Source organism: Macaca thibetana, chromosome 5, assembly GCF_024542745.1.
Source record: "Macaca thibetana thibetana isolate TM-01 chromosome 5, ASM2454274v1, whole genome shotgun sequence".
Lineage (NCBI taxonomy): Eukaryota > Metazoa > Chordata > Mammalia > Primates > Cercopithecidae > Macaca > Macaca thibetana.
This window is the reverse complement of record NC_065582.1, coordinates 170361480-170388368: the sequence shown is the minus strand read 5'-3', so window position 1 is coordinate 170388368 and position 26889 is coordinate 170361480. Positions and strand designations below refer to the sequence as shown.

General features: G+C 39.6%; 2 protein-coding genes across 10 annotated transcripts in view; one reads left to right on the top strand and one right to left on the bottom strand.

The window, feature by feature from the left end:
* Window positions 1-26889, top strand: part of MED28 (mediator complex subunit 28) — a 1184036-nt gene that overhangs the window by 49954 nt on the left and 1107193 nt on the right. The window lies entirely within an intron of this gene.
* LDB2 (LIM domain binding 2) overlaps window positions 19329-26889 on the bottom strand; it is a 399521-nt gene continuing 391960 nt past the window's right edge. The window contains exons 7-8 of one of the 9 annotated variants that reach the window (XM_050791965.1): window positions 26344-26495; window positions 19329-20662 (exon numbers count right to left, since the gene is read on the bottom strand). In XM_050791965.1, the coding sequence (XP_050647922.1) occupies window positions 20432-20662; window positions 26344-26495 (383 nt within the window). In that variant the 3' untranslated portion in view covers window positions 19329-20431. Of the gene's footprint in view, window positions 20921-23651; window positions 23795-26343; window positions 26496-26889 lie in introns of those variants that run through there. The other 8 variants (XM_050791972.1, XM_050791973.1, XM_050791967.1 and 5 more) reach the window with 8 other exon arrangements.

Below are 26889 nucleotides of genomic sequence, written 5' to 3'. Positions count from 1 at the left end.
TCTGTGGCCCAAGTATCCACAGACAGCCAGGGAGACAATGTGATTGAGTGAAGATTAAACTATAGGAATAGTCTGGACTTCTTGCAAAAACAATATGGCCACCTACATTATTTTTGTTACATAATCAGTTCTTTTTAAACCTTTTCAATGTTTCAAAGCAAGGATATTGGGATAATCACTTTCTTCATAATTCTCCCAGAAACAGAGTGGCAAATAACAACCCATTTGCTCTCTAGCATCAGAACTGGGGTGTCGTGGGATCTGGTGTTAAAGGATGAGCTCTGGACACATCAGAGGAGCCAATTACTATTCAGCAATTATTAGTACAAACTGTATTGATCAAGTCTATTGGGAAAACTGAAACACGTCAATCATTTCAAAGTGGAGAATTATTACCAGGAATAATTAAACAGATTGATGGACTGAAAGGCTTAAGGAACACACTAAGGTAATACTCAGCTGGTAACTGCAGGATGCTGCTACACTGCTAGTGGCTGGAGCAACAAGAAAGAGAGAATGTGGTTCTAGGTGCCTAGTGCTGCCAATTCCAGTACAGAGGCCACCAGCCCCATGTGGCCACTGAGAACCTGAAAAGCAGTCAGCCTGAATAGGGAAGTACTGCTGTAAGTGTGAAATACACATTCAAAGTCCTAGTGTGTAAAAAAGCAATGTAAAATAGTTCATTAAAAGTTTTAAATATTAATTACATGTTGGAATAATAGTATTTTGGATAAGTTGAATTAAGTAAAATTTATGGTTAAAATTAATTTCCTCTGTTTCTTTGTGCCTTTTGAAAAATGGCTCCTAGAAAATTTAAAATTACATAGGTGACTTTCATTTGTAGCTCTCGTTATACTTCTGTTGGACAGCACTAACTTAAAAGCTTGGAGCAGAGGCCCCATGTTGCAGAAACCCAGATCTCCAGGGAGGTGAGTGGGATGGCTGGTGCTTGAATCTCAGTGAGGGGGAGTAACTAAGCTGATTTGGGGGCATGTGGAAAAACCACAAATGGGAATCACTACTCTATCAGGGTAAAGAACTTTTGCTTGGGTGACAATGACGAAGAGGAGAGACACAGGAAGCTATGTGTCCTTTCTTTCTCCTCTACATTTCAGACTGTCTCTGCAATGCTGCTTATTAGCAGAACCCAACAGAGAATCAGATGGCAAAAGAGAAATGTTTGCAGAGTTCCAGCATCTGCCTCACAGACCAGTGTAAGAAAGGGTGGGCTTGACATTAAGAGTCAGTAGTTTAATGACCAGCATGACTGGCATTGCAAAAACGATTTATTTCTCAAGAAAGCAGGAATTCTAGATTGCTTTTTAATGTGAAATTTTCCTAGTTCTAACTGATAACTAAATATCTTCTTAAAAAGTATGCAGTCTAAAGAAAGTATTTCTGTAGGTTCCATTGCTTGTGGATAATGATCTGGGGACCATGGTCTATATGTCTAAAGATCCCTTCCAGCTCTGACTTCTGTGTTTCTATGAGCATTTGATATGTGGGTAATAAAAAAATTGAAGTTCCCTGGGGAGAGACCACTGTGGGCTGTAGTCCAGAAAGGCTTTCTGGAGGAGGAGAGGCCTGGAGTGAGTTCTTAGATATGCTTTCCAGTAAGCATGCCCTTATGCAATGCCCCCAGTTCATCACTGGCAGGTTTTTCCTTTGCTTGCCCCCATGCATCTGCAAATACTGGTCAGAGAGTGCCAGCATTGTTTATAATCAAGGGTGGGGTTTGCCTGGACCAAAAGTTGAGTTTGTTTAGACCCAAATAAGGCATCCCATTGACAGCCTCTCCAGAGTACCTCCGAGGCAAGTCATGACTTTCAGATGCGGTTGGTGTTGAGGGGATCTTGAAACTGCTCAGGAAAAATGGCTCTTTGTTGAGTTTTTTGTTGTTGATATGAAAAGGGGGTGAATCTCAAAAATGTACTGTTTTCATTTCTAACTGTTGATGTTTGTTTAGTGATAAGGATGATGTAATACATCTTTCAGAAATTAAAATGCTAATGCCAGTCTTTAAAGTTTGATAAGGAAGAACCTTTAAGTATGCTTGTGAAAATCTCATATGGAATTATTACTAGGATTTTAAAATTCTTTACAAAATTCCAACCTGGATTGCAATGTATTCCGGACCAAACTCTTCTCTAGGGAAAAACAATGGGTATGCAACTGTTTACAGGAGAAAGTTGGTGCAGATACACTGATGAATTCCCATCTGACTTTAGTTCCTGACTCTTGCAGGAGCCCTTCTCTTGGCTGTTCACTCCATCCAGCCATCTCCACTGGGGCCCACTTAAGGAACTTTTCCAACTTCAGAACTTACAATTTACAAAATCACTGCAGCCCCTAATGTCCTGGGACCTTCAAACTCCTGTTTGTGTTTTAGTTTGTGCCCTGTGGCTACACAGCTGGTTGGAGGCAACTTCTAGGAAGAGCGCACAATGGAGTCTGTGCAGGCTTGACATTCGCTAGACCTTGCACTGTTAGACACTTTGCTTTGGAATTGGGTGCTAAGACTAGTGATATGGAGAGGCAATCAGGCCTATTGCCTGAGCTCCAGCTGTGGACAATGCATCAGCATAGAAGCCAAAGGTGACTGACCATGAAGAGTGGCTGTGGGATGGCCAGCCACCTGCTGGGTGGCCTGGAGTGAACTCTAGCTAACGAGGTGCTGCATGCTGAGTGGTGGCAATGTCAACCATCCAATTCCTATCTTAGTAGAAATATAAATTTATGATGAATAAAGAGAAGGCATCTCATTCCAGATTTCTTTCTGTAGCAATGATGAGTTACTTATTTGATTTTTCTGTTGACCTACTGTGTACTCCAGTGTCGAAAGAGCTGAAACTCAGTGGTATAGTTCGTTTGTTCTTTCATTCATGTGTTTATTAAGATGCCTAATATGGGGCATTTACTTTACTGGACTCTAGGAATACAGCTATCCACAAAACAGTCTTTGCTATCATGGAACATACTACCATTGGGAAAGGAAGATAGTAAAAACACAACTACAGGGTAGTATGTAAGTTCTGTGATGGAGATAAGTACAGGGTAATATGGAAGCACAGAGAAGGGGTCACTAGCCTGGTGTGGGGGTGTTAGGGAAGCTTCCAGAGGAAGTGTGGTACAAACCAAGAATTGAGCAATGTATAGAAGTTAGCCACAGAAAGGGGGGGCTTTCTATGCGACCCAGACATCTTTGCAAGAAGTCTCCAGTTCCAAAGGTCATGAGTGCATGACTTTGGATCCCTGAGCAATTTTACTCTAATTGACCAGCTCAAAGTTTGTAGCTTACTGGCCTTAGGAGATAAGTCTTCCCAAAGGCAAAGGAGAAGCAAAGTCATGTCTTACATAGCAGCAGGCAAGAGAGAGCTAGCGCAGGGGCACTCCCATTTATAAAAGCATCAGATTTCCTGAGACTTATTCATTATCATGAGAACAGCATGGGAAAAACCTTTATGATTCAATCACCTCCCACCGGGTCCCTCCTTTAACAAGTGGGAGTTATGGGAGCTACAATTCAAAATTTGGGTGGGGACACAGCCAAACCATATCACTTCCTGTCTGGGCAATGGAGTGACTTACTGGATCAATGAACTTGAGAAGGGAAAGTGAGTGCAGCCTCTTCCCAACTCACTGCTCTTATGAAGGCAGCACGGGTTCTGTTTGGTTTGCTGTCACATGGCAAAGTAGGCCTCTCTGACAAGTCTTCGGGGCTGCCTGGTCACCTCTGACTGGCTGGCTAAGTCTCTCCAATTCAGTTTAGGAAGGCTGCATGCCTGCATGTATCAGCCGTATTTTCCATGTCAGCATTGTCAGTAGCACTATGATATTCGAATATCTATACAACTCATATTCAACTTAAATTGATACCAAATTTTGTCAGGAAAGTGGCTCCTTTTATTGATTAGAATCCCTCTCACTCTAACATATAAAAATCACTATTCATGATTCACTCTTTGCCTTGATCATCAGGAAATTTTCAACCCAAAACATCAGGTGGTTAACAAGTGTAATGCTACACAGCAAAGTATAAACAAAATACAAAGGGACTTTGGTATAACTTTTCTTTTTCTTTCTTTCTTTCTTTTTTTAAGATAGAGCCAGTGAAATCCTTTGGCCACGCATGAATAAAAAAACTGTCTTTATTTGTTCCTGTCCCAATTTCTCTTCATTTGTCGCTCAGGTTCTGCTGAGTCTCACATGTCTGTCTCTTAATACTTTTGTCCCAGGTTAGCCACCAGCATATGTGCTTTTCTTTGATGATTGACATAATGTGAAATTGCAGACCAAAATCTTGATTTCTGCATATTATTGTTTAAAAATCCAATTTTAAATATAGACACTCAATAAAAAGCATTTCTGAAAAGGCATTGCTCCAGGCAAGGGTTCCCTCTGTTTTGTGATAGTCCTGTTCGTCTCTGTCTCTGTGCAGGTTCTACCTCTGCCATTCTTCCTTTTGAGTCTGATTGGCACTGTGTTTATTTTCCACTCCTCCACAATAAGAGCTGAGGAGTGGAAAAGCAACCCTTTGATTGGGGTGTGATCTGAAAATGGATTCCTCCTTTGAGCAGAAACTCAGAAGTGATTACAACAGCTATAAAAAGGATTATACATACTTTTCCCCTCTCCCAAACACAGCAGCTAGAGTTTTATTGTTTAACTAATTCATGCCCACTGTTAGAGAGTTTACAGTTTCACCTCCCCAAGCCTCAGGTTTTTCCTCCATGAGGAACCAAATATAGATTATCTGGCCTCTGAGTCCTTTATTTTCATTGCTTCCTTTCTAAGTGAATCAGGTATCCATGGAAACAACTGAAGATTAATACTCAAAATAGACAATCATTCATTTCTCTCTGAACCATACAGCAAAAATAAAGATTGTTTTAGTAACAATTTTAATTCTTGCAACAAATTATGGAGTTCAGTTGCACAATATAGGTAGAAAGGAAGAGGCTACCCCTCTAAACTTTAAAAAAAAATCTCAATGTAAAAATCACAGAAGGCCAGAAACAATATGTTTATCATACATAGAAGCATCAGCTTTCATGAACACTGGATATGGTCACTTAATGAATACCTTTTAAAATTAGGTCCTGTTGGACTTCAATGGAACTGAGGTGCCAACCGTATTTTTGTGCTAGTGGTGACCCAGCTTGCCAAAGCTGTCAGGACTGTGACCTGGGCCCTGTACCTACAGTAGTTGTAGGTAGATTCTAGACTGCTATCTTGTTTGCATTCTTTGTGAACCACCTCATCATCTGATATCTTCTCACTTATTTATCTTCTTTCTCCCCCAACTACATTCCCTGGGAGAAATATTCTGAATGGTCTATCTGAATCACAAGCTATATTTTTCGCTATAGGAGAGTAGAACAGCTTGATCTCCCCAAAGGAAATAGACTGTTGTCAGTAGAAGAATAGGGAATGGATACTGCAAGGTTGGAAGACAATCCATGTCAGTGACCAGGTTCACATGAGATAGCATGTGCAGATGTGGAAAGACAGCACGGAGCCATGAGACAGGGAGGTATATGGTTGGCAGAAGTAGTGGGGACTGCATTAGAATTCCTCAGGCTGTAAAACTGGGAGTTTGAGCCTAAGTAGATGATTGCACCTGACATTTAAGAATTGGTAGATGGCTGTTGTTAGACATTGCATTGTTTTGACTACCAGTGGGGCTGAACATTTGTCATATATTTATTAATGATTTACATTTCTATAATTTTTTAATGTTCTCTACTTTCTCTTATAGTTATAATGTTTTTGCAATAAAGCAATGTTTGTTAATTTAATAACAGTGATAACTATTTGCTTGGTAGATTTGTGATAATTCTCCCAGTTAATAATTTTCTTTTAGTTTTGATGTTACAAACAAGTTTTATATTTTTGCAAAATAAAATTGTATTAGTCCATTCTCACACTGCTAATAAAGACATACCTGAGACTGGGTAATTTATAAAGGAAAGAGGTTTAATTGGCTCACAGTTTAGCATGGCTAGGGAGGCCTCAGGAAAGTTACAATCATGGCAGAAGGGGAAGCAAACACGTCCTTCTTCACGTGGCAGCAGGAGACAGAAGTGCCAATTGAAGTGAGGGAAAGAACAGCATGAGGATAACCACCCTCATGATTCAATTACCTCCCACCAGGTCCTTCCCATGACATGTAGGGATTACGGGAACTAAAATTCAAAATCAGATTTGGGTGGGGATGCAGCCAAACCATATCAAAAATTAAATAATCTTTTTCATGAAATTTTAATCTGTTGCTTTTATACTTGACAAGTCAGTCTACAGTCTCAGACAAGAAAGATAATGCAACTATGTTTTCTTATTTTATACTTCTGTTTTACACATTTATCTCCGTGTTCCAGCTGAAATTTATATATTTTCTCTTCTGAGTGCTGAGAATTTGTTTTTATGTCCTCCTCCTATAGTTAGCTAATTGTGTAGATATTGTTAATCAAATAATTCTTTCTCTCCTTTAGATTTGTGATAACATATCATAAACAAAATCTTTACACATACTAGAGTTTGTTTTTAAGCTATCTATTCTGATTCAACAATCTGTCAGTTGTCATAAGCACAATATTTTTTGAATTACTGATGCTTTATAATACATTTAAACAGAGACAAACTGCTCTTCACCAATTGCGCTTATTTTTTAAAATACTCCTTAGCAATTCTGCTTGATTGTATTTCTTAAAGAAATGTCAAATGATATTTGGGATAAAATAATTTTGGGATTTTGATTGAATATTTAGGTTAATTCAAGATAAATATACATCTTTGTAGAAACATAATCATAAGAGTACTTGGTGTTTATTGAATACTTTTGATGTCTCAAAAGTGCAACATAAATGATATCTCATTTAATTTCCAAAATAGACATATAGAATAGGTTCTTTTATGATATTTACTTAAAAAATGAGGCCAAGAGGAATAATTTTCAAAATCCCCATCACTGATTAGAGGCATAAACTCAGGTTTGACTCTACTGCTTATGTATGAGAGATCCTTCCAATTGTGTTCTTTCTCTCTATCATAGTGGATTTTTATTGTTTTGCTTATATAGATTTTACACTTTTAAAATTAAAGTTATTCCTACATATTTTATATACACTCTCACTTTCATTCATTTTACTTCCCTACAGTTATTTTTGAGAAACATGAAAGGTGCTAATTTGTATATCGATAGTGTACCAGAACAGATTGGGGACCTGTTGAAAATGCTGTCAGTTGACTGTCTTGGATGTTCACAAGCAAAAAAATGATGTGTTAATATTACTAAGGTGGCAATTCTCCCCAAATTGATCTATAGATTCAGTATAATCCTCATCAAAATTCTACTCTGAACACAGATGCATTAAGAAAGTGAAATCATAGAAAATAAAATGTAACAGTATATTATGGAAATAATTTACCACGATCAAGTAAGTTTAACCTAGTAAAGTTAGGAAATAAATCAACAAAATAATTATTGTGAGTAGTACAAAAGGGAAAAGTATACTTGATCATCTCCTTAGTTGGAAAATGGCATTTGCTAAAATTTAACTTCTGTCAGTGATTAAATAAAAAACATTAATTAGAACACTTAATTAATTTGTTTTTATTTACTTATTTAATTAGAGCTGGAGGTTGTTCTTCCTTATGTTGCCCAAGCTGGTCTCAAACTCTTGCACTCAAGTGATCTCCCAGGCTGGACACAGCCCTAGCCTCCCAAAGTGTCGAGATTACAGGCATGAGCCACCATGCCCAGCCAGAACTTTTTAGAGGATAGTTTTCTTTACATATGATAAGATTGACAACATCATATCAAATGAGTAAACACACTAGAATCAATTTTATTAAAACCAGGAATAATACAAAGATGCCTGTTATCACTCTCACTATTTAGCATAGTTTAACTTTTAACCAGTGGAGTAAATAAGAAATAAAAACAAAATATAAATCTATTGAAAAGGGAGAGAGAAAATCCTCAATATTTACAAATGAATTAATTATATTTTTAAAAATTCTATAGAATGGAATGAGAATTACAGAGAAAATTATTGGAATTAATATGAAAAGTCAGTAAAATTGTTCAATTAAGACATCAGTGTACAGAAATGTAGCAGTCACTAGAACATAGAATGGAAAAAAATTCTATTAGTTTTAGAAGCAATGATTTCATTTTCCTTTATTTTACAAATAGTATGTATATATTAATTATGTTTTTCTCTAGGAGAACTTTCAGAATTTTAAGGATTTAGGAGAACTTTCAAAATTTAGGAGAACTTTCAAAATTTTAAGTGGTTAAGAATATTTTGTTCACATTTCTGTTAATATTTTTTTGTATTCCATTGTTATCAAACTATGCAATCCATACAATTACTGCAATGGTGAAATGTTTTAGGCCTTTCTTTGGCTCTATTATTTGGAAAGTTTTTGTACACGTTACATTAAAATGTGGTGTAATTCCGCATGTTCTCACTCATAGGTGGGAATTGAACAATGAGATCACTTGGACTCTGGAAGGGGAACATCACATACCGGGGCTTATTATGAGGAGGGGGTAGGGGGGAGGGATGGCACTGGGAGTTATACCTGATGTAAATGACGAGTTGATGGGTGCTGACGAGTTGATGGGTGCAGCACACCAACATGGCACAAGTATACATATGTAACAAACCTGCACGTTGTGCACATGTACTCTAGAACGTAAAGTATAATAAAAAACAAAACAAAACAAAACAAAAACAAAAAACAAGAACATATTAACATAATAGGCATAAGGCAATCTATGTAAACAGTTCAATGCCTAGCACATAAAAACTTTATCTTCAATTTTTAACTGGCAGAATAACAATAAATATTAACTATATTAATTAATCATATTAATTCAGAAGTTGAGGGAAAGCAAAATGCTCTGTCTGTACCACATTCTAACAACTACTCAATTCCGTGAAGAAATCAGTCTAAGAGATTGGTAGAAATAAAGGAACTGAGAGTGCTAAAAAAAAAAAAAAAAAAAAAAAAAAAAAAAAAAAGTGGTGTAATTAATGTATCTGAAGAAATGTATGTTTATTATTTCCATTTAATTAGTTACCTATTTAATTTTCCATGTCCTCATTTTTTTTCTTGTTTAACATGTGAAAGATTGAAAGAATGAGTAACCATTAACAATTGTGCTTTAGTCAGATTCTTGAGTTCTAATACTCTTTTGCTTTGTGTTTTGATACTATGGTGCTTGGAACATAATGATGCTGTTAGTCAATATAAAATTTAATATTTTTATCCTCTAATATTAACTTATCTGAAATAAATATTTCTACTTTTTTATTTAGTTTGGTTTATATATAACTAATAAATAATTTCCATTCTTTTAATTTTAATCATTCTGAATTATGTTTTTTGCAGGCTTTCTTATTGCTGAATATTGATTCTTTCTGCCTAGGTCTCTCTTTTGTGTTTTGCCTTTTAAAAAGAGGAATTTAAACTAGTAAAATTTAACACAGCTCTTACTTTTTGACCTAGTTTCACTTGTCTAGTGTTTTATAAATTTTATACATTTTGATACTTACTTTGTCTTTTATTATAAAAATAGTAATACTAATAATTCATAATATTAACTGATTTCTTGCCATGTGCCAAATGTTTTACATATAATATTGTATTTAATTTGTAACACAACCCATTGAGCAGGAAATATTGACAGGTTTATTTTACAGATAAGGAAGGCAGCAGGGGACTGGAGAGGTGAAATAATTTGCTCAAGGTCGCAGCAGGTGTGTATGAATATCAAGGTATGGACCCAACTCTGACCCCCTCCAAAGCTCAGATGCTTAACCACAACTCCATATTGCCTTCAAATATGTCTATTAGAAAAAATGGTTTCTGTTGAAAAGAAATAGTCTTTCTTAAGACTTCTATTTTCTTAAAAAAGTAGTCTTTCTGTTTACAGGAAATAGGTTTTATTTTAGTTCCTAATTTTAATAATATTTTTGTTTTCTTCTAGTGCTTTCATTTTTTAAGTCTCTAATTCATTTAAAAATTTACATGAGGGCTAAATTAAGGATGTAAGATAACTGTTTTGAAACCAATTATTTAAATATTATTTAATTCCATTCCTTCTTCATATATGTAAAACACCCTAAATTGAGATCTATAGGTAATTATATTTCTGAAACATTACTTGATTTGTCTACTTTTGTGCCAAAGCCACACAATTTTATGGGCTGCTTTGGTATCTGTTGGGGTCAGGTCCTCTGTGTTATTTTTATTTTCAAAATGTTCTGGAGTGTGCCTTCCAGTATTTGTTTTATTTATTTGTTTTTAAAATTTGTTGGGAGGGCTGTTTTAAGGACAGTTCATAGAAGTCATTTTAAGAAGTCATTTTAAACCAGAAGATGTCCATGAACCTCTTTCTTAGGAATGTTAAACAGTAATCCATCTGGCTCTTTAAAATGTGCAGTCAACTTTATGCATATATTTGAAAGGGGGAATTAAGAATGTTCACATTCTCTGTGACTAGATAGATTTAATATGCTAGTGGAGACAATTTGCCCTCTTTGAAGAAATAGTGTGTTCTTCCTTTAAGAAATGCAGCCCAGGGATTATGTTACCTTGTTATCTGAGTTCTGCAGTGAGAGATAAGCAGCGTTCTGACAATCTTGGGTGGTGGTAAAAGCGGGGACCTACTGTTGAGTTATAGAAACACCCACCCTGAAGTTGCTTCCCCTGGCTGGCTCAGAGACAACAGTCCTCTTTGATTATTTGTAAAGAATCTCACAAAGTCCACTCGGCAAATGCAAACTCCCAAAATCCAGTTGCAGAGGTAAATGGAGTGAAGTGAAAATAGCCACAGATGTTTTCAGTTGTTCTCTTGCCTCGTGCAAAACTGCAGGTGAGTCATTAAGACAGGCTGAATTAGCCTCTATTACAAAGGGAAGGGAGGTTTCCAATTCAGCCAAATGGGATAATCCTTAGCTGTGCTAAGCAAGTTGAGTCACAATAATGGAAAAAGCGGTGGTGTCAGAGGCAGGTGTGAACCTCATTTGCACCACCAGGACTCTGGTTGCTCAGGAGATGTTTTGGGTCTCACGGTTTCTGATGCCTGATTATTCCTCATTTGCCGACTTGTTAGCCTATTCCACTCACCTGGGTCTTATTTAGAATACACGCTCAAAGCCATCATTGTAGCAGAGAAAGCACAGGCTACCCAGCCAGTCCCGTCTAGGTTCTGACGTCAGCTCTATTACTTATTGGGCATCTTCCTGAATGTCTCTTCACCTCAGTTTTCTTACCTGTCCTATGATTATATTAATGTCTCCATCAGGCGCGAGTGTGAGGATTAAAATCAATGTGTGCAAATTGCTTGGGATGCAAGAGCTGCTGCCTAACGAGCTGTTAGGACTATGCAAAACCTGTTTTGCTACATGGATGGGCAGGTTTGCCTGGGACAAAGGAGTTTCCAGGGACCTGAGACTTTGGTGCTAAAACTGGGAGTCACAGGAAAACCCGACGGTTGGTCACCTTATTATAAGGAAACAACTATGATGAATCTCATAGGCCCCTGCTTTTGGAATCCTTGTGATTTAGTGTAGAGATTGCAAATGCAAGAAACTCCTGCTCACAAACTCTGCTGCTTTGCCATGGCAGGTGCTGCTAAGAGTTCACACCTTTCTTCCCCCTGAGTGAGCTGCTACCTCAGAAGCTTTCCCAATGCAAGTTCCCGAGAGACTACTCACCATCTTAGATGGCGAGGAAAACAAAACTTGTTTGATACTTTATAGGGCCTAGTTTTTCCCAAATTTCTTGTTCTGCAAAATGAAAGTTTTCATTTTTCAAGAAAATGAGCTCCTTGTGGAGGTTCCTTGAGTTCTCTGCTGAGATCTAAATTAATTCTACCCTTTAAAGGTTGATTCTTCTCAGGAATGGAGAACCAAGTCTTCTTACCCATAATCACCAGATTCTGTTTACCTTCTACTGAAGAGGTTGTGGTCATTCTCTGGAAATATCTGAATTTTCTTGCCAGAAGTCTGGATGATGCCTTAAAACTTACTGAACAACCAGAATTAGCAAATAAAGTAGACATGATTTGGATAGTTGGTGGCAGTTCTGTTTATAAGGAAGCCATGAATCACCCAGGCCATCTTAAACTATTTGTGACAAGGATCATGAAAGACTTTGAAAGTGACACCTTTCTTCCAGAAATTGATTTGGAGAAATACAAACTTCTACCAGAGTACCCAGGTGTTCTCTCTGATGTCCAAGAGGAGAAAGGCATTAAGTACAAATGATTAATATGAAGGTGTTTTCTGGTTTAAGTTGTTCCCCCTCCCTCTAAAAAAAGTATGTATTTTTACATTAGGAAAAAAGTATTTCGTTGACTTTAGATCTGTAGATAATTATTTCTAAGCCACTTGTTTTTATTCCTCACTAGTCTTGACTCTATCAGATACCATTTATGAAACATTCTTGCTATAAATAAGTGCTTCTCCAAGACCCTGACTGAGTCCCCAGCACCTGCTATAGTGAGCTGCCTTTCCACACCCATCACATGTGACACTCTTGCCAGTTCTTGACATTGTGACACTGCACTCCAGCATGGGTGACATCTATGGGGCTTTTGATGTTGCTTCACCAATTTCCTTAATATATAGTTGGTTTTTGTTTGTTTGTTTGTTTTTCCCTGATATGGAGTCTCACTCTATCGCCCAGGCTGGAGTGCAGTGGCGTGATCTGGGCTCACTGCAACCTTTGCCTCCCAGGTTCAAGCAATTCTTCTACCTCAGCCTCCTGAGTAGCTGGGACTATAGGCATGCGACACCACACCTGGCTAATTTTTGTGCTTTTAGTAAAGATGGGGTTTCACCATATTGGCCAGGCTGGTCTCGAACTCCTGACCTCATGATCTGGCTGTCTTGGCCTCCCAAAGTGCTGGAATTACAGGCATGAGCCACTGTACCCAGCCAATGTGTAGCTTTAATAACCTTTCAATGTCTTTCAGCTCAGTGACTTCAAGCTGAGAAACATCTTTATATAAACACCAACAGTGCAAATGCATTAGGTTTTGTTTAACACCCAAACTTCTCAATACTCCCAATGATCAGAGACACCATCTTAACTCTTCTGATGAATAAAAGGAGGTGGCCAGAGAGGAACTTTATGGAAACAACTAGACACCCAGATATGTGTATGTGTATCAATGTGTTACCATCCACCCTCTCTCTTAGTAAGTCTTCCCTGACAATACACAATCACAGCATTTGCTTTTTCCCCTGAAATCTCCTGAGGCTTAACAGAGAAAACACAGATTTTGGAGTCCTGCACTGATTCAAACTTGACCTTGCTATTTTCTGTCTGTGCCACCTTGGCAAATTATTTGCCCTCTCTGAGTTTCATATACAAAACACTTGCATCCCCAGGTTGCAGTGAAGGATAAATTAAATGCAAAGCACTACATGCTAAGTGCACAATACATTTGAGCTCCATGCCTCTAAACTCCTAGAGCTAAACTCTGTGCTTTGTTGACACGTTGAGTTTGTTCAGCCTTATGTACGTGGTTAGCATTTTATGCACTGTCCCTTATCCCAAGTCAGTTGAGAGCACCTTGAAGGTAGAGACCAGGTACGGGAATCTCTACTAATGCTTCACATGGTGTAAGGCATATATCAAATACCCAATAAATGAAGTTTGATTTAACAAACTCTTATGAACTTTCAACAAGCCTATTAATGATAAAGAAATTCTAACAGGATGTAAAAAAGGGAATGAACCAGTCATAAATAAGTGGACTAATACATTACAGGATCTTCCATTAGTGGACCATTATATAGAAACTAAGATTATGTTTTTAAAGAATACTTAATGAGGTAGCTCGTGATATATTTTTTTAATGAAAGGGGTAGAATTTGTAATCGTCTACTCTGAGTATGATCGATGTTGTAATGTATGTGAGACAAGAAGAGAAGACATGCAGGATATGTATAAAAATATTAGTATTGATCACATTAGAGCAGTGAGATTACTTTCTTATTGTTCCTCTTTGTTCAAATGATGTACAATGAGCATGTATTACTGTACAATCAGGGGAAAAAGCCTAGCATTTTTTTCTTATGGAGGATGGAGGGGATATTCCATTATAAAATGAATTTCCTAAGGATACTGCAAATCCTGCGTTAGGGAAATTGATCTTGATAGCCTTGCTCTCACAGCACCCCATCCCACATAGCACCAATGTGAGTTGTGTTATCCTATTGCATTAAATGTTCACCTCAAGGTTAAAGAGAAATAGAGAAAGAAAGGATTTCCTGCAGGACTGGGCCACTTATTTATAAGTCCCTTGTCAGATGCTCTTGAGATTTCAAGGTCCTAAAAAGGGGCCTCCCTGCTTGTGCCATTACCAGGTAAGCAGAGAGTCTTGACCTCTTGTGTACTCTTTGACAATCCCTCAAAATACATAGTGAATGGCAGCAAGGTGGATGTCAGGACCCCTCTCCCAGGCCACAGGATGCTGACCTGCAGACTGTGTACCTGACAAGACAGCAAGTCTAATAAAGTGGCTCAGAGTCAAGATGGCATGTTGTCATTTGTGAGTTCTGCAACTTTGAGAAAACTGTTTAATTGTTCTGTCTTCTTATTTGCAAAATGGGGGATAATAACTTCACCTCACTGTTAAAGACTGAATGTTTATGTCCTCCCCAAATTCATATGGTAAAATCCTGATCCCCCAAGTGATGATATTAAAAAGTGGGGTCTTTGGGAGGTGACTAGGTCATGAGGGTGGAGCCCTTGTGGGATTACTACCCTTATAAAAGGGACCCCTGCTGCTCTCTCCTTTTGGCCGTGTGAAGATACACTGAGAAGTTGACAGTTTGCATGGAAAAGACCCTCACCAGAACACGACTATATTGGTACCCTGATCTCAGACCTCAACCTCCAGAACTGTGAGAATAGATTTATGTTGTTTATAAGCCACCCAGTCTATGGTGCTTTGTTGTAGTAACCCAAACTGACCAAGATACCCACCAGGACATTGCAGATTGTGTCATCATGCTTGTCAAGCTCCTAACTTAACCCGTGGAGGATAACCATTACTGTGACTCCTATTAGACCAGCATGGTTTCATGAAAGGAGCACAGGCTTTGACCTTGAGGACCCATGTTCAAAGCTCACTTCACCACTTAGCTGTGTGACAAAGGGTGTCACTTAACCTGCCTAAGCATCAGTCTTCATATCTGCAAATGGGGCTTCTGATACCTACTTCCAAATGTGGCTCTATAAGGAGTAATGACCATGCATAGAGTGAATGCAGTAGCCAACAGCAGTCAGGCAGGTAGCAAGAGTGAGTGAAACAGGCTGAATGTTACCAGCTGGAGAGAAGCCAAGCAGGGCAACTGTGATTCAACACCAGGCAACTGTTACCATCCAGCAATTCAGAAGTGTGAGGCTCTTGTGTGATCTAATTTTTTAAGAAAAATAAGATACTTCAATTTTTATAGGAAATTCATCAGTTTTCAAGTGCTGGCAAATAATAAGAAACTTTTGAGTTAATGATGAAATGAGTTAACACTTTGGGAAGTGTTGAGAAGGCATGATTGGTTTTCAGCTGTGAAAAGACATGCAATTTGTGTGGGGCTGGGAGGGGCAGAGTGATATGTTTTGGCTGTGAGTCCCCACTCAAATCTCATCTCGAATTGTAGCTCCCATAATTCCCATGTGTTGATGGCAGGACCTGGTGGGAAGTGATTGGATTATGGCAGTGGCTTCCTCCATGCTGTTCTTGTGATAGTGAGTGAGCTCTCACAAGATACGATGGTTTTATAAGGAGCTCTTCCCCCTTTGCTCACTCACTCTCTCTTGTCTGCCACCATATAAGACATGCCTTTGTTTCTCTCTCACCTTCCGCCATGATTGTAAATTTCCTGAGACCTCCACAGCCATGAGGAACTGTGAATCAATTAGACCTACGTCCTTCATAAATTCCCCAGTCTCAAGTATGTCTTTGTAGCAGTCTGAGAATGGACTAATACAATGGTAAAAAGTGGTTTCATGATTTCTTGCTTGGGATTTTTTCATTAATTCTATCCCACCAACATGTATGATAGAGGTTAGATATTAAGAATACAGATTACAATGATTAAACCTCTCAGAGTCAAAGAAGTCTAATGGGACAGTGAGGGGTATTTGACAACAACAGAAATTTGAAAGGAAATGCTGGAATGAAGCAAGAATCAGGTGTTTTTGGAACCCAGAGGGGGCAATCAAGCCTAACCAGAGGTGGGAAAAATGTCTCAGAGGACATGAGAATCAAGCAGAGTTTTTAAAGATGAGTAGCTTTGGTTACATAAGAAGGTGGAGAATGGCATTCTAAGAGGATAAATATTTAAATACACACAAGGCATAAACATTTGGTGTATTCAGAAAATAGGAATCTAGGGTAGAGAGTTAATCAGGTCTAAGTGGGAAGGGAGTAAAAATAAAACTGTAAGTTAAGCTGAGGCCAGGTTGTAAATTGCCTTGGCTGTTGTAGATGGTTTTTTCCCAAAAGTGATGGCTATCAGTTTCTTCCCTCCTGGTATGCACATGCCATTTACCCATCACAAGTGTAGTCTGTCCATCAGTGCCTTGAATCTGGGCTGACTTGTGGCTGCTTTGGTGGATAGCATGGAGAAGAGGTGCTTTAGTGCCAGTTCTAGGTGCTGGCAATTTCTATTCCCTATGTTTTGGGATGCTGTCTCTTGCAACACCCCTTCTTAGAACTCAAACATTATACTATGATAACCTTATAGAGAGGCTATCAAAATGCACTTCAACAGTCAACAGCACTGGTTAAGCTCCTACCCAATAGCTAGCATAGTGAGGGCACCATCTACAATGTCCAGCCTAGTCAAGGCTCTGATGACCTCTCCCCCAGCTGGCATCTGACACTGTAAGGTGTAAATCACCTGGCAAAGAGCAGTGAACTCTCAGAAGGGTAACTGATAATAATCAAGTGTTCTCTTGAGTTAATAAGTTTTGGATTGTTATACTATGCAACAACAAATAACTGGAATAGGTGTTAGATAAATTGTTCTATGCATCATCTGTAATGATTGTGCAACAGTTTGAATGTGTCCCCCAAATTTCATGTATTGAAAACTGAACTCCCAAGTTTATGTGTTGATGGTATCTTGAGGTGGGGACATTGGGAGGTAATTAGTGTTAAATAAGGTCATCAGGGTGGAGTCCCTATGTTGAAACTGGTGGCTTTATAAGAAGAGAAAAAGTGATCTGAGCTGGCAAGCTTTTGCCCTCTTGCCATGTGATGCCCTCCACCATGTCACAATGCAGCAAGAAGCCCCTCACCAAATGCTTGTACCATGCAATTGGACTTCCCAGCCTCCAGAACTGTGAGCTAAATAAACTTATTTTATTTACAAATAACTTATTCTGTGGTATTCTGATATAACAGAAAACAGACTAATATTGTATATGTAAATGACTTTAATGAATTGATAAAAGAAAACCTAAAATGGTGAGGTGAGGGTGAGGGATGCACTGAAAGTTATCTTAAAAGCACACAAGTGGGAAAGCAATAAAGTATCTGTTTCCCTATGTTTTCATTAGTTCTGTTGCTATTACAGCACATATATTTTAAAAAGTGAGAATGTTCTAGGAAGGCAATGTAATATTCTAGGAAAAAAACAAAACAAAACCAGGCTTTGTAGTCAAGAAAGATCCAGATTAAAATCCCAACTGTGACATTCCTGATATAGGAGACCAGGGACAACTTACTTAATGGAGTAAGCAAATTTGTGCCTACATAGATGTCCTTTATGAAGCCAGAACACCCGTCCCAAGATAGTGTCACTGTTGCATCTAGTTGGTTTCTTCTCTGTAGAATGCCCCTTGGTTAATGAAGCCATCTTGCTCTGAAGGTCACAAATCCCTCATACACCTGGGGATGGTTCCCAATCAATGAAGTGTTGATATTGATACAGGTGCGGAAAGACTGGACTGTAGCACAAGCAGGGATAACTCTTCAGTGAGGTCTACAAAGCCCTCACCTTGTGGATCAGGCCCAGGAAGCTGACTGTGGAGGCCCATAGCTTTCCTTAGTTCTTTCTCCTTCCCTATCCTGCTTCTCCCACTCTCATGTATATATATATATTTTTTCCTGTAGAGCATTCCCTTAATAAACCTCATGTCCCTGAATCCCAGCTTTAGGCTCTGCTTCTAGAGATCTCAACCTAAGACGCTTAACCTTTCTTTAGCTTCCCCCTTTCAAATCCCCTTCCCAGAATTCACGGAGATGATAAATTGAAATTGCCTGGCACTTAATAAACACTCAATAAATAATACCAGATTTCCTCTCTCATCTTTATCATTAGCACAAAGTGAAAAATATGAATAATGTTCTTTAAACATAAAAGATACTCCAGTGAATTTTCCTTACTCTGTCTAGAAAAATAGGCAAGTGAGACATTGATTTTCAAAATGGTAATAATCATGCTCATGCTATGGAGTTATCACGAGGATTAATTGAAATAATGAGCCTTAAGTAGAGTGCAGAGCAAGCACTCAGTGACTGGAAGCTACTGCCTTTCTACTTGACTACAACCTCCAAGAACACCATTCAGTCTATCTTTTCATGTTGTATCCTTGGCTAGCACAGGGCTCAGCATAGAGAAGGCATTTCTGTGTTTGCTCAAGTAGCTGCAGTAAGCAAGGAAAGAAACAATGCTTTATAAAAGATGGCACAGGTTGTAGGACAGTTCTTCTGTGGCCTCAAACTGACCCAATTCTCTCCTTTTTCTTGCTCTTTGTTCTCAAGAATAACTGTAGCATGAGCTGGGAATGAAACATCCTGAGATAAGGGGTGACTGGCTGAAATAGCCTGAGCTCTGGTCCCAACCCATCCCCTCATAGAAACAGGATGCCCTTCAGTGCTTTAGTCCAGCGTGTCACATGACCTCAGGGTATAAAACCCAGGTCCGGCTGCTTTCCAGGGTCCCTCAGCTGTGGTGCAAATGGGGCCTTGCACCACAGCTGAGACTCTGTCTGCCCTGGGCAGCTTTTCTGAGCCTTGGGGACTATGTCCCATGATTCCTAGGCTTCTGTTGTTTCTTGCTGCCTGTCTGTAAGTAATAAACCTGCTCCGTGTAATTTGTTGCACATGAGTGTCTTCTGGCTCACTGGACTCAGACGAATTGGTAGCCAGCGCACAGTGAACTTACTTCACACAGGTTTTACGGTTCCACTTCATTTGGAGTCTGGACCATGAATCTAAGCTCAATACTTCTCATAATTGTGAGCAGATTGCTACACACGTACTCACACAAATAGCCAGATTCACTTGCTTTGGTCATTAACACAGTTTATTATTGGCACACTTATCAGTAAAGCATACATAAAATACAGCTGTTTTTAACACACGGAGCCACTGTGTCTTTACATGTGTGGGGGAACATATTAATATGCAAATGGAAAAATTAGTTCTCTTATAAAGTTTCACATAAATACACTGGAGTTGCCCAAAAACGAAAAGTCCCCATAAAAGAACCAGGTGAGAGCTTTACAAAATATCATACAAGAAATATACTATAAAAAGAAAGGATGGTCAACTCAGGTACAATTTAAAAACACACAAAAGTTTCAGGTTTATTAAACTTCCCACAAAACCAATGGATTACATGGCTTGAAAATATTTGGATCAACAGCAACTTTACAAATGCATAAATTCTTAAGGGTCCAATTGTCTTTCTTTACTTAAAAATCTGCCCTGGTGTCTTCGATGAAAAAAATGACATTTCTTGTTTCAGCACTTGGGCTAAATTGAGTCGACTCAAGACTTAAGAACCAATTGACATCAGCTCGACCATAAATTACCTTGCTGGGCCCTCTTAGCTGTTGCCCAATGAAAGAAAACATAAAGAAAAAAAAATAAAGGTACGTTTAAATTACTTTCCAAAGCTGATTTTTTGTCTTTTCTTTTTTTACTGAAACAAGAAACTCTCAGATGCAAGTCAAAAAGCAGAAAATATTTTACAATATTAAAAAGTCATCTGTAGTTAGGTTCGGCATATTAATGAGATCCTGAGCACTGAGCATTTATGGACAATATGGCCTTCGTTTGATGCATAAAAAGGAAATTCAACACAAACACGTTGTTAAAACCGTGCCAGAAGATGCGCTAGAGTTTTCTCTCGTTTTAATTACAATCAGTGCCAGTATCTGTATTACCTGTGAAGGCCTCCAAGGAAGGGTCATGGAAGCTTATTTGGAATAATCCTCTCAATTAGAAAAAAAGAAAGAAGAAAGAAAATCAGATCATTGTGGTTTAGAAATAGATATTTGCATGGAAAAGTTTTTATCTCTTCTGTTTCCTCTCCTGTAAGTAAAGATCTGCAATCGTAATGATCACCCACGGGCCTATTGACAGTGGATTCTGGTGCGGATAATCTTATTGGGAAGCCTGGGGTGGGGGGTTTTCTGATTTGGTCTCTTGAGTGGCGGGAGGTTTACTGTTCCACGGGCTGTTGTTCCCCAGCGCGGGTGAATTGTTGAAGTCCTCCTCGTCGTCCATGCCGTTGGCCGCATCATATTGCGTGTTTTCTAATCTAGTGATTAGCCTTTCGTCCTCGTCCCCAAACTCACCTCCCATCAGAGTTGGCTCTCCTACCACCATCACATCCTGTGAACAGCAGCTGACATTATTACAGGGAAACCTTGGGAGAGAGAAGCTCAGCTTAAAATAACAGTGGGAGGAGTCGGGGAATCTAGGACAGACACACTCGTGTACTGTACAACGGGGTCAAGTCTCAATGTCGGGGGCCGAGACGCATATTTGATTTCTACAGGAAATAAACATCGCCTCCTGATGTGTAACAACCACGCGAGTTTATGTCCTTAGTGCGCAGCCTGACACTGGAGAACGAGCAATGCTAGCAATCTGCAGAAATAAAAAAATGTATTTTTCAAAATTAAAAAAATCCATGCTTTCAACTTGCCGACATTGGGGACTTTTGAGAGGACTGTGGAACCTTCTGCTGGGTGCTTCTCAATACCTCAAAAAATCTTCCACTTTTATTTAGGGCCTGTGAGTGGCTTTGGAAACTAGCAGTGACCAGAGACACACATAAGGTGCAATTCTGCAATATTCACATAACTCATTCCAAACGGTATTTTCTCTGTCCCAGGGATGATATACATTTTAATTGAAGACAGAATCTCTCTTTTCTCTACTCAGCCAGGCCCTTTTATGCAGCCAATATCCTTGACATTCTGCTACTTAATTATGGTAATTAATTTAGGTAAAGTTTTCGATAAAAACAATGTTCACACTGATTTGACAATTTGCATAGCTAATTAAGTCATTAGCAAAAACCTGCTGATTGCCAACAAGCCCTGAATTTACCATCTGTTATTTCATGGTGCCTGTCACCTATCACCACACAGGCAACCCTGCCACCCATCTGGGCAGTAAAGAGAACCAGTCTGTCCAGCTGGTGCCATAAAAGGAAGATGAAGAACGCTAATTATAATTACATTGATGAAGCTGGTAGTCATCAGAGATGGAAGCGTGTAAGAAGAATCCATCTAATCACTCTTTTAAGTACAAATTGTCCTTCCATGCAAATAAGTAAGCCACCTACTGTAGCTGGGAGCATGGGGAGGCCACAGCTGGAGAGGCCCAGGGATGGGGAAGAAGAATGCACACATGGGGCAGAGCTCCAGCTTCTTTGCTCAAAGGGGACTATATGGGGTTGATGAATGACCTTGGCATGGGACAGGACATCTGTCAGGTGGATTCTTCTGGGCAGGCTCTGAGCAATACTCCACTCAAAAGTGCAGTAACTTCAGGAAAGTGACCAACTGTGATCAGCCTCCACTGAGGCCAGAGAAAGTAGGGCTAGCCAGATGCTTTCGGAGATGAAAGGGTGGGGTTTCCAGTAGAAAGGCTAATTCAATAAAATGTTTCGACAACTGTGCAAAAATTCTTTTTACTAGAGCTTTGCCCAGAGAAGGTTTTCCTGGGGCAGTAGAATGGAATACTGCCTACCGTCGGGAGAAGGGCCAGTGGGATCTCTAAATCCCTTCTAGAATTTTCAAAGTGCCCATTGAACAAATCCCTTAGTTATCCCCTAGTCTTTTACAATGGAAAACCTTGTTTTATCTATTTCTGCTCCCCACCATTCTTGAGTTAGAGGAGATAATTAATAGGTTTCCAAACTATGTTTTCTGACTAATCATTCTTGTGAATAGATAAAAATGATTTTAAAAAGAAATGTCCCAAATGGAGTAAGTGACTAAAATGTGAGCTTGGTAAACCCAGCAATAAAAATGCCAGGGGATATTCAGCTCTGTGCTTCCAAGATTGATTTATTTATTACGCAATGAAGAACCAGAAATGACAGTGACATGGAAGGAGACTCATGAAGACTGTTAAGGTGAGATACAAAGTAGATACTGTCCTGACTGGCAGAAAGGATGACAGGATTTTAGATGGAATATGGCCACCGCAGAGACGTGAATGGTATTTGGTTAGCTGGGCAGCTGCAATGTTACCTGCTGGGGGGTGTTCAGGATAAAAGAGTGCCACTGAGTTATAGGCAATTAGGAGATGACACTTAACGATCAAGAACAAAGGGAGATGGAAAAATAGGGCTAGGTTGTACAGAGCATGACATGAGGGTTAATCTCATTTCATGACTTGTGTCCAGCACACTTGAAGGGCTTGGAAAACACATGCATAAGGCATTGCAGGGCAGGAGAAGGATGTTAGAACCAACCACATGGGTCTGCATTAGTATTGTGACTCCAAAGTCATCGAGAGAGGATGGGAGAGTATGAGGAAGCATAATTTGAAAGAGGAGGAGGAAAATAAAAAGCAGCCAACTTAAGCATGATATTAAAAGAAAAGCTCCCAACACTCCAAATGCATTCATTGAATTAGAAAACAACAGTCATTCAAGGAAAGTACTATGAACATAATGGTTTGAATCATTTCCAATGGAGCCGACAGGCTTGTAATCTGTTTGTTGAATCTTTGTTCTAGGAGCAACTGGAAAAGACGTCTAGGCATAGGTGTTTTTAAATGTACTAAATTTCAAAGGGATGTCACACATGGTTTACTAATTATATAAAAAATCCCTAGCTAGATATGTAGTTGTGTGTGTGTGTGTGTGTGTGTGTGAGAGCGTGTGTGTGTGTATGTGTGTGTATGTGCGTGTGTGTACATAATTGACAAATGGCAAGTTAAGGGCTTCATATGCACATAGACAGTTAAGGCCACTTATAAATTTATGTGCACATTTCTATTGGTTCTTCTAAGCCTCTAGACTAGGATAGTGATTATCTGCTCTGGTAGTCTGGATTTGTCATTCTCACACAAAATAAATAAAGCATGATGTGCATTCTAGGCTGCCTCTACTTAGGGGTTGTTAGCAACATTTCTCCCCATTTTGTTAAAAATCCCCCCAACATTGGCAGTGAGAGTACATTTCCTTCCCATCTCTATCCTGTGTGTCCACGAGAGGCAACAGCAAGCCATCTGAGAGAGGTCCATACGCCCTCAGATCCCCACAAGGCCAACTTCTGCTCCTCGCTGGAAGCCCAGAGGCGCCACCAGCTCTCACCCACTTCACATCTTCTCACTAATCCCCCGTGCAAAGACCACCAACCTCTGAGGAGGACTGGAAGTGACTCCTTTCAGGGCCCCTCAATGCTTCTCCTTAAATTGGCCAGAAGGGGTCACTGCTGTTGAATGACACAGGTCTCCATCCCTCCCAGGGTTGAGGCTGCAGTTCGGGATCGCTCCTAGCCCCTGCTCATGGAGTGAGAAGCAGAATCCAAGGATTAAACCCTAGCCCTCGCCAGACACACACATCGCTGCCGCAGCAGCTACACAGACCACAGCTGTGGTCATAGTGGCACATGCCTTTGGATCAGACAGTGGATGCCTGCAGGTAGCATCTCTAGTTAACCAGTAGAATAGTGTTGATAACTCAGTAGACAGGGTTAAAAGATGTGGTCACCACAAGTCATCCAACGCTTATCATTTAATGTCTATTCAACTCCAGGACACATATGAATTTGTACATTTTCCTAATCTAGTTGTCCTTTCTGTCTCTCTGTGACATCTGACAATTTTACTTTATTAAAACATCTTTAACTGCATGGTGTGGAGATAGTGTTGAAATTCAACTCTCACTTCCTAACGGTGCCTTGCTTTTAATCACACAAAATCCAAAGGGTCTCAACATGTTAAAAACCCTCTGGATACAGGCAACCTCCAGTAAAATACAGTTGTTGATTTGGAAGACAGGAGCATAACAGAGTACAGAAGCTATATCCTTTTTCAAATGAAATTGAAATGATTCTGACTAGTCCATATGTGCCAAAATATATGACACGTAAGCTGCTACTCTCAACTTCTACAACCATGTCAGATATCACTAATGGATGGCCCACCAAACCCAGACTACACCTTAGAATCCTCCTCAATACCATACTCTGAGGGCTGGCAGGAGAGAGAAAATGTCCTTGCCATCCCTAGATTAGACGGTGAGCTCTTTGATGACAGGGCTTTGTTGTTGTTGTTTTTCACCTTGGTATTGCTGCTACCTGGCACAGTGTGGGCACATAGTAGGAGCTCAGAAAACATCTGTTAAACTGATTGGGATTCTTGCAGCTACAGTGCCTTTAAGTAGCTATGTCACCATTCCAGAATCCTCTGAGATGTACTTTTTTCCTATTTGCTAGAGGAAACTAACGAATGTTACTGCCTTTAACTCCAGGATTGGATAAATAAATGGGCTCCTGTGTATACTTTTTCAGCTGATTTATCTAAATCAGGCCATTTTCTCTATTCAAAATTTCACCAGGAGTGGGTATAACTTGATACTTTTTTAATAAAGAGACTCGGGTTTTCCTCTTTTAGCTTTTCCCCCTGAGCTTCAGAGGTAATAGGTGTAAAGCCTAGCTCACAAAGTGGAGGACCACCTGGAGACTGTTTTCATTATTTGAAGACTGCAATTTGTAACTTTGTAAAATGTAACATGGTATCTTCCATTTTAGGCTGGTCATTCTCCCCATGCCCCCTTCTTTCTAATGCAATGGGAATGAAAAGTATACCCCCTGTCTGTGGGAGACAGGAGAAGAGAAACAATAGCCCAAGGAATCCTCAGGGTACTGATGGGGTTGGTTTTGGCCAAAGAGAACTGACCAATGGAAAGTAGGTACAAGTGGGTGGGGGCAGATTTGAAATACACACTTGGAAGTAAGTGAGGAATCCCTGTGCAAAGGTCCACTCCCACATGGAAGCGATGGAACAGGATCAGAACAATAAGGGTAAGGATGAGAGCAAGAAGGGTGAGGGGGAAAAACGTGGGAAAGACGGAAAAGGTAAAATTGTACTAGTTGAGGGATGTAACAAGAAATAGGGCATCTTTGGAAAACAGAGTATCTAAAAGGTATCCACGAAGCACTGAGAAAATCTCAGGATTTGAATGATGGCCAAACAGCTGGTGACAGGGTGGTATGACAGGGACAGCAGAGAAGGAACAGAAGCAGTTTAAAGGAGCTAAGGACTTAAAGGAGATAGTCTAATAAGGGGCTGGGGAGTTAGGAGATGGGAGGGATTTAGGCAGAAGGGACAGAATTCACGAAGAATGAATAAGAGATGAAGAGAGTTCCTGTGCAGTTTTCACTATATGGGACTACCCTCAGCTGTCAGCTTTGTAATTCAAAGAAGTCCCCTTCCTAATGGCCTTTGTCAAGATCAAGAAATGAAAGAAAGGGGCCAAGGGTTCGAGAGAGTTGAGACCAAACCAGAGGCTGATCCTCCCCCTTAACTAATGAAAAGGGCTAAGAGAGAGCTTCACTGAGCTGCATTTTTAGTGGCTGCCGGTTAATTACCTGAGTCTTAAAATAAGAGAGGATGCCCATGTTGGGGAAGGCCCAGTCGAATTACAATATGGGACTGAGCCGCTGGGAGCTAGTTTCCAGTGGAGCACAGGGTCTCCAATGATGGTGCTGAGAGGCCCTAATATGCCACCAGGCATGCTGCTAAGTGATATTTTAATTAAACCTTAAGTGACATATCTCCTGTCTGTGACTCTGATGGCTTTTTAATTCAGGTCCCATTGCAGCACGACTCTTAATATTCCTTTCTAATTCCCAGTTTGCAGGGGAAGGTTTCCATGGCAGAGTTCCTCCCTCCCATCCCAACCTCTGTCCCTGTCTTTCCTCCCTCCCCCACCTCCAATCTGCCCAGGATTTTTTTTTTTTCAGTGAAAAGAAACTTTAATTTGGGCCCTCTAAGTAGGAAGCAGGCGGTTAGGATTTCGGGCCTAAGAGGAAAGCGAGACTTACAGGTACCTGACTGGACAGACTCAGGTTTGCGGCTGTGGTCTTCTTCTTGCTGCCAGTGCTGTTTGCATTGTTCCCAGCGCTACTGTTGGAAGTGCTGCTGGTGGAATTTTTCCTTTTTCTCCGTTTGGTTGTTGGTTGCCTTGTGGGTTCTGCTGCAATATGGAAAAGGGAAGAGGGATCAGTTCTAGGGCAAAAGCAACAAGGCAATCATCAGTATGGTTCCCCTAAGGAAGCTGTCTTTGTAAACTTAAGAGTAGAATATTTAAACCATTTTCCATTTCTTATAGCTTTAGAAAGAATAAAAGGAGGAAACTGTAGATGTATTTTTAGCACAAAATATGTGTCACTCTTTTCTTTGTATGTAGATCAAATAATTTTTATTTAATTGTTCTAATGATATATATTTAATTTTGTAAAAATATTTTTTAGGGGTGTAACTACAAGTACCACTTTCTTAATTGGATTTAAAATATTTTGCCATTAGAAAATTTGGGGAACTTTTTTCCTCTTGTGTATCTTCTCTTTAAAACAAAGAGAGGACTCCTG